Source organism: Eubalaena glacialis, chromosome 8 (assembly GCF_028564815.1).
Source record: "Eubalaena glacialis isolate mEubGla1 chromosome 8, mEubGla1.1.hap2.+ XY, whole genome shotgun sequence".
Taxonomy (NCBI): Eukaryota; Metazoa; Chordata; class Mammalia; order Artiodactyla; family Balaenidae; genus Eubalaena; species Eubalaena glacialis.
The window spans coordinates 9,991,729-10,000,000 of record NC_083723.1 but is presented as its reverse complement, the minus strand read 5'-3'; the positions used below and the strand labels follow the sequence as shown (position 1 = coordinate 10,000,000).

General features: G+C 58.9%; 1 protein-coding gene across 2 annotated transcripts in view; it reads right to left on the bottom strand.

Annotated features, from left to right (window-relative positions):
* NPC1L1 (NPC1 like intracellular cholesterol transporter 1) overlaps positions 1 to 7,603 on the bottom strand; it is a 23,386-nt gene extending 15,783 nt beyond the window's left edge. For both annotated transcript variants that reach the window (XM_061197556.1, XM_061197557.1), the window contains exons 1-7: positions 7,550 to 7,603; positions 5,029 to 6,554; positions 2,622 to 2,722; positions 2,098 to 2,270; positions 1,725 to 1,853; positions 1,124 to 1,306; positions 1 to 9 (exon numbers count right to left, since the gene is read on the bottom strand). The exon at positions 1 to 9 is cut by the window's left edge and continues 106 nt beyond it. In XM_061197556.1, coding sequence (XP_061053539.1) covers positions 1 to 9; positions 1,124 to 1,306; positions 1,725 to 1,853; positions 2,098 to 2,270; positions 2,622 to 2,722; positions 5,029 to 6,554; positions 7,550 to 7,603 — 2,175 coding nt within the window. The remainder of the gene's footprint in view (positions 10 to 1,123; positions 1,307 to 1,724; positions 1,854 to 2,097; positions 2,271 to 2,621; positions 2,723 to 5,028; positions 6,555 to 7,549) is intronic.
* Positions 7,604 to 8,272: the final 669 nt, after the last annotated feature.

Below are 8,272 nucleotides of genomic sequence, written 5' to 3'. Positions count from 1 at the left end.
TGGCAGTCTCTGTGTGGGGATGGCAGGGACACGGTCAAGATCCAGCCAAGGGCTCTTCCCTCGCAGGCCAGCAGGGAGCTGGCACGTGCCACCCGCTCCCCCAGGCACGGCCGTCGCCTGGAGACCCAGCCAGGCCTGAGGAAATGGCTCCACCCTCCCCAGTGCGACCAGACCCTGCCGACACTGCTCTGCCACATCTTCCACTTCTCAGGGTCTGGCCCAGAGAAATGCTTGGCACGTCTGGGGATGCCCATGGCATCCTTGCTCTGACACGTCGCTGGAACCCTAAATGTTCACTAACAGGAGAGGCTAAATGGACCCTGACTTGTGCTTCCATGGAATGCTACCTAGTAGCACAAAGACAGAGGTGGCTGTATGTGGAACAGAGAAGAACAAACCTGACTCCACATTGGATCTCTAACCTTTGTGCTCTGTTGCCTGTGCTTAGTCATGCTGGCTCTGGATCTTTTGTTAAAGAATGTTGCCTAGGGCCTGAAATATACATGATGGCCCATTCTCAAGGCTCTGACCTTTAAAGGTGTAACACTTTTCCATTCACATAGAGATAAAAAAGTTGCAGAACAGAGTCTAACATTTGTCTTGTTGGAGGTTTATAGGAACATTGTGACCAGACTTAGGTGGACAGCTGCAAGAACAAAGGATTCCTGGCATCAAAAAGCTTGTAACAACAAGCCACACTCCCTCCCCTTTTAGTATAAAAGAAGCCTAAATTCTAACTTGGGTAAGATGGTTCTTTGGGACAGTAGTCCACCACCTTCTCAGTAAGCTGGCTTTCTGAATAAAGTCACTATTCCTTGCCTCAACACCTCATCTCTCGATTTATTGGCCTGTCATGCAGCGATCAGTATGAGCTTGGGCTGTGCTGTGTGACACTCTTACCAGACAGTATGTGGGGCTGACAGAGAGCAAGTTCAGGTGACACAAATGGTATGAATACATTTATGTGAAAGATAAATAAACGCAAAGCACTGTTTTCTACAGGAATTGTACACATGGACATCAGCGCTTAGGAAGAGGCTGTAAGAAGCCCAGCAAACCCATGCAGGGCTGCACCTGGGCATGTAGGGGCAGTTGGGGGTATGCAGAACTCCTGCCCCCTTACCTGGTACTCGAGAACGAAGATGAAGATGTTGTCGGCTCCCACGGCGAGCACCAGGAAGGGCACCACTTGAAGGATCACCAGGGAGGAGGGGACACCCAGGTAGGAGAAGAAGCCCATGGAAGCCATGACTGCGCCCAGCACCACAGCCACCCCGCCCAGGCCCAGCGTGGCCTTGGAGTCCACCTGCAATGGGATCAGGCTCAGCCTCCTGGCTGCAGGGCTGCCCGATGTGCCCCCAACCTGAGTTAGAGGAGGGCAGAGGGCAGGCTTGCTCCATGCTTCTGCGTTTTGGCCGCTCTGCAGAGCCGTCCTCCCAAGGGCAGGCCCTGTGAGCCTGCCACTTCTTCCTCAAGCATGCATTGTAAGACAATGTAAATATTAGCTTTGCATTTGCACAAGTTGGGGGTGGGGTATTGTCAGGGAGCAGAATGAAAACTCGCATCGCCTTTTGAAACAGAACACTTCAAGAAGCATCACCCTTTGGGGGAGCCACTCTGGGTGTGTCCACTCTGCTGTTTTGAAGTGCTCTGGAAAGCAGGTTGGAAAGGTTCTAAGCACCCTGATGGGCCATCCCACCCTCGCTGCTCCCCTCACTTCTCACCAGTACTCGGCGCCAGCTGGAGTAGCTGCCCAGGGCCAGGGAGATGTACAAGAAGATGACGAGGTAGCTGACAGCGAAGATGGGCAGGTCCTCGGCTGTTGTGCTGTTGATCTCATCCTCCAGGGAGCGCTGTGGACACACACCCGACCAGCCCCACTGACCCAAGGGCTTGGCCAGCGGGCACTGTGTGTGTGAGCCACTGTGAGCCCCGGCAAGGCTGCGAGAATAGCTGTCGCATCACCCCATCCTCCTGGGCGGGCAGACGCTAGCTAAAGGTCACTCAGGAGGGGCGAGGACATGATGGGGACACAGGACCCCACCCAGAGCCACTTGAACTGTCCTCCCCAAAGCCAGGGGACCCTGCAGCGCCTACCTCCGCCATGAATGCGACCTTCAACACACCAGCCATCCGACGCTGGAAGGCTCGCATCTCCTCCAAGAAGGCCCCCTCCCAGAGCTTAGCCTGGGCCAGCCGGGGGTCCCCAGGAGGGTAATTGTTGAGGGAGAAGGTCATGATCAGGGCCTCTGCCTCAGAATAGTCCTTTCCTGGAAGGAGAAATGCTCAGCTACCCTCCAACCACACCTCTGCTTTCCTCCCCGACCCCAGCCTCACCCCTGTTTCCCCTCCCCCTCCCCTCCCCATCCAAGTCATTGTCGAATGACTACACCCCACTTCCCTCTCTCAGCCAAAGGCAAAGCCTATGGGCCCAGGCACAGAACCAGAGAATCTGAGCAGGGCTGGGAGAAGATGAAGGGGGTGGCAGAGGAAGGACGCAGGATGGGCAGGTCTGCAGCCACCCTCAGGCAGCAGGAAGCCCTTTGCCACTCCCATCCTTCTGCCCTTGACTCCTGCCCCGTATGTCCCCTCATTGGCCTCCCGGGGGCCACCCAACTTACCTTTGTAGCCCCCCACGGCGAGGAAAGGGAAGATGGGCGCCCCGTAGTCAGCCATGCAGCTCAGGGCAAGGGCCGTGCCATCTTTGTAGGTGAGGGGGGCACTGGAGGGAGAGGAACACACCTTTCCTGATCCCACTCCCATCTCCGTGGCCCGGGTGCCCCACCCCGGACCCCCAGCACCATCGCCTGACCCTGTGGTCAGAACATTTCTGGGCCCAATCCAGAGTGAACTGGAGCTCCCTGAGCGGGACCTCAAGCTCTCTCTCCCCTCACCCCAGTCTCACCCTCCCGGCTCCACCATCATGTCCTCCCAGATGCGGCAGGTGGGTGAGCGTCACACACGCTCCCCTGGGGTGGGGGCCGGAGTCTGGCACACAAGCCCCCCGGGTCCTAACCACCAACAGAGCCACGCAGGCCTCACGCTGCCCTCAGCCTCCTCCTCCCGCCAGCCCAGAACCCTCCAGGCCCAGAGGTGGGAACTCCTTCTTTCCTTGGACAGCGTACCAGCCCTGCAACCTTGGGCAGGTCTCCATGCCCTCCACTGAGCCCTTTCTGCGAACACATGACACGTGCATGGACAAAGCACTCATTGTGAGCAAGTGCGTCCGTCAGTCACCAGCTGGCTGGGAGTGCTGGTTGCTGTGTGACCTTGAGCAGCTCACCATACCCCTCTGAGCCTCAGTTTCCATGTCTCTGAAATGGGGATAATCGGGCCACCCAAGAATTGCTGTGAGCATCCAAAATCAAAGTAAAGCCAACTTGAGGACTGGAAACCTGGGGTCAGAGCTTCCTCCCTGACCTGCCTGTTCTGAGGGCCAGCCCTGGGGCTGAAGCACAGACTCTGGGAAGCAGCCCAAACTTGGCTCACCTGAAGGGTGGGAGCCCTGGCTCCCCCGTCCAATCCAGAGATTCTCAGGGTGGCGTGGGGGCCTCGGGAGCCCTGGAGACCCTTTCAGGGGTCTGCAAGGTCAAAACTATTTCCATAATAACACTAAGATTCTGTTTGCCATTTTTACCCTTCTTCGATCTCCAGTCTGTGGAGTACAGACAGTTCACTGACATGGCTCTAGTTTCCATATTGCAGCTAACGTTTAAGAAAAGATCACTTGGGGACTTCCCTGGTGGTCCAGTGGTTAAGAATCCTCCTTCCAATGCAGGGGATACGGGTTCGATCCCTGGTCAGGGAACTAAGATCCCACATGCCAAGGGACAACTAAGCCCACGCGCCTCAACTAGAGAGAAGCCCACATGCCGCAACTAAGACCCAATGCAAAAAAGAAAGAAAAGATCACTTGCTGAGCTTTGGTGATGTATCAGAGAAAATCCACAATTCTCTGGAAAGGCTATTACAACACTCCTCCCTCCTCTGGCTACACGAGTGTGTGGCCAAGAATTCTCGCTGAGCTTCAACCAACAGGCCAAACACAGAACCAGATGCCAGGATCCAGCATCTTCTGCTAAGCAAGACCCTAAAGAGATTTGCAAAGATGCAAAACAATGCTACTCTTAATCACTCCTGATATTTTTGGTACAGAAAATACCATTATTTTTCATTAAAATATGTTATTTGTGGCAGCATGTAATGGGCCTATTATTGTTATTTTTAAAGAATTAAGAAATAGTTTGTAATTTCTCAGTTTTACTTTCTCACGTGGTAAATGTCAGTAGATATAACCTCTATCCAAACCCAAGCTCTCTGGAGCCCTCGGTCTTTTGTCAGAGTGTGAAGGGACCCTGAGACCAGGCGTTTGAGGACCTCTGCCCATTCCAACCCCAGAGAGCCTCAGAGGCTGCCTGCCCACCTACCTGCTCCCCTCCAGGCTTGGTAGCTCTCGGACCTTCACTCTCGGTCCCGAGGCCCAACGCCTTCACTGGCCTCCTGTTTGCACCACGGCAAAGTGGACACAGCCGGGGACAAAGCACAAACAGCGTGAGGAGGTGTAGCTGCAGCCTGCACAAGGGTACCCGGCCCAGGCGAGCAGGACCTAAAACCAGCCCCGGCCCCTGCCCTGGCCCCAGGCACCTCACGGGCTACCCATGGCCCTGCTGGCCTGCATCCAGGCCCAGCACAAAAGCAAAAAGGAAAATAACGAAGCACACCCACGAGCAGGGCCTTCAGATTGCTCTGCAACCCTTAGACCAAGAACATGCAAGGATGAGCCCTATGTCAGGAGTGCTGCAGAAAGACCGCGTGGAGGCTCTGATGGTCAGGTGCAAACCAGCTGCAGTGAGCACGCACCCCACTTAGGGCGTGGGGGCCCGAGAGGGAGCACGGAGAGAAGCGGCACGTCGCCGCCCCTGCGACCGAGACCCAGAGCCACACGGGGCCCCTCAGTTTGGGCTGTGCACCGGCCTGGGCTCCAGGGGGCCCACGCCGACCCCGGCAGCCATGCCCTCGAGGACTCACTTGGCGCAGTAGAGAAAGTGGTCCTTCCAGTCTACCTGGGAGGTCTGCCCCGACAGCGTCTGGTTGGCCGTGAGCAGCAAGTTCGTGCGGTTGTTCTGGAAATACTGCAGGAGGCTGTTGATGCAGCAGTCAGAGAGACTGGCGTTGTGCGGGTTGAGGGGGGCGTAGCAGGTGTCCCGCAGGGAGACGTTACGCTGCTCCTCCGGCGACCACACCTGCAGGCGCCGCAGCCTCTCCTGCAGCTCCAGCACCTCCAGCAGCAGGTCAGAGGACAGGATCCCACTGAAGCTCTTGGGCCCCAGCAGCAGGGAGTCATACCTGTAGCGGGGCCGGTTCGGTGCCGTCAAGAACACCTGGTTGGTTCGGAAGAAGGGGCCAAAATACTTGTCGTGGAATGCCTTCTCGGTTCGGGCTCGGCTGCTGGGGGCTGACCACAGCTCCACGGGGTCTGTGGTCAGTTCTATAAAAGCCAGGCCCCCTGCCATGGGCACCACCACAGCAGTGGACACCACCAGGATGGTCACTGGCCACGAGGCCACCCACGTGCCCCAGCGCTGGAAGCACTGGCTGAGGACGGTGTGGGTGGAGAGGCTGAGCCGGTGGGCCAGGCCGATGCTCGCCTTGGGGTTGGGCGTCTTGCGTTGGCACCACTTGGCCAGGCGGGGCCACAGGAGGAAGGCGGTGAGCAAGGCGAACAGAGAGCAGAGGATGAGGATGAGGGCCAGGCTCCCTTCCATCCGGCCCAGGTGGAAGGTGGGGTCCAGGGCCTGGGGCCGGGTGATGACGGGGCAGGAAGCAGTGCAGTCCTGGCAGGAGCAGGCCGACGCGCCGTAGCCCTGGGACCGGTTGCAGGGCACGACCTCATCGTTCAGAAGTTGCATCACGCTCCCCTCGGCCTGGCTAGGCTCCCACAGGTGAAAGGTGATGTCCAGAGGTGCCAGGCCGTTCCCCGTGTCCCCCTGGAAATTGAGCCAGCGCTGGGCGTTGCAGAGGGCAGAGCCGTAGACACCGCACATGGAGCCCACGGCCAGCGTGGCGGCCGCAGGGATGCGCACCCGGCTGCAGGAGTCGTAGGTCCGCTCGGCGAAGCTGCGCTGGTAGTAGGCCTCATAGGCCACCACCGCCCGGGGCTGGCTGCCCCCCTTCCCGGCCACTCGGGTCACGTTGATGAAGAGGCTCTGGTTGGAGCTGCAGGTGTTGTGACAATGCAGGCTCACGAAGTTCTCAGAGCAGGCAGGGCAGCGGGTGAGGAGGGCCTTGGTGACCCCCAGGCTCATGTCCAGGGCCACCAGCTGTTTGGGGGAGCAGCAGGCATAGGTGGTGTTGGGGCCGGTGTAGAGGCGGGGACAGATTCTCTGTAGGAGGGTCAGGTGGTCACCCGTGACGTGGCGGGCAGGCGTGTTGTCCAGGCAGGACACGTTGGTCAGTGAAGCCAGGCTTCCAGACACCTCCGGGTTCTTCCCGCACTCGTCGTAGAAGGCGCAGTATCCGGGCTGGTGTATGGGTGTGTACAGCTTGCTCTGGGCCTGTGGAACAGGGCAGCGTCACCCCGAGCCCCAGCGCCGGCCAGCACCTCTGGGTAGCTGATGGGGCAGCGGGCAGCCAGGACAGGCGTGGAGAAGGAAGCAGAGCAGGGCGGGTGAGGGGTGGATGCCAGGCAGGTCCAGGATGCCAGGGATTCCGGGGGCAGCACTGGAGAAGGTGGGGTGCCGAAGCAGCACGTGAGGCTCCCAGTGGTGTCTGAGGGTGGTGAGCGGATGGGAAGAGCCAGGCCTCCACCCTGAGCGACAGGGTCACTGAAGAGAGAGGTGACCTGGCACATCTGCCTTTAGCAAGGTCACTCCGGAGGGTAAGGGGACAGTAGGGAGAATGGGGTCACCCAGGAGACCCCTGGAAGCCACTGTGTGGTCCTGCTGAGAAACAAGGACCCCTGGACAGGTGGAGGGCTGCTCCAAGGGGCCGTGTGGATGCAGGCCCTGTGCATCTGGGGCACCATTGCCGTTGCTGTCAGCTGCCACCGTGCCCAAGCTGCAGCCAGGGCCCCTCTTGGAGATTCTGAGCAGAGCTTCCCCTGCTCTTACCTGCTGGGGGCTGAAAGCCTTCACCCACCTTCCCAGACGTGCAAATGAGCAAGAAACTTGAGAGGCAAGACCTCCTCCTAAACCTAGATGCTAAATCCTCATTAGGTGATTCTCCCCTTGAACCCATGCCATCAGCACCCCGGGACTGGATCCTCCCTTAACCTTCCACCAACCGTCTTAGGCCAGGACACCCACAGCGGACCAGGAATGGGAGGCACTCAGTCACACCCAGCCCAGCTACCCCCTGCTCAACGCTTGTGTCCATCTAACCCCGCGACCTGAAGGCTTGAGCAGCTCAGGACCCTCGACCTGCACCCCTCCTCTGGGGAGCCTGGGATCCCTCTTCTGTTTAGAAACTGCCCCCTCCCCAGACCCCAGGCCCTCTCTCACTGTTGCCAAGCAGCCCCCTGCCCGGAGTGGACATAGGGCCTGGGACTCACCAACTTCAGGAGCAGGGCCCAGAGCAGCCAGCCCTTCAGGCCGACCTCCACCATCCTGGCACTGGGAAGGGGTCAGAGGGTAAGTGAGGCCAGGACTTGGGGACAGCCAAGGGCTGGCTCCTGGCAACACACAGAGCTCACTGCGGCCGTACATATACTAAAACTGGGGACGGCCTACGAGGCAGCTTCCCTACCCGGGACAGTGTCACCCGATTGAGTTGGGGACCAATGGGGCTGAGTCCTGCACCTCCCGGGGCTTCTAGCTGGTTAATGATCCACCTCACTTGTCCCTCCCACCTTTGGCTCCACCCTCTCAGATGAGCCTCCCGGGGTGTCCCCTTCACCCACTTCCCAAAGTGACCAAGGCCAGAGGGCTGAGCGAGCCAGAGACCTGCTGTGAGCTCCCCAAGCGGCCTCCGCTGCAGGAGGTCCCAGGCCCAGGGACAAGTGGGAGACGTGGCTGGGCCTGGGCACCAGCCCTCCGAACCTCTATTCACGCCCCCAAGCCCCAGCCTCAGACCCCAAAGTCTCCCCAGCGCCCTCTTGGGTCCAGGCCAGCTCTGGCTGGGACACACCCTTGCACTGTCATCCTTAGCAACTGTTGTTAATTAATATTAACAACCCGATAACAGAGGGGGCAGTTAGGGGTGGAGTGACACAGTGACAGTAGTCTCCTCTGGGCGGAGGGGCAAACACCAGCTCGCTGGGGTCTGACAGCGCACA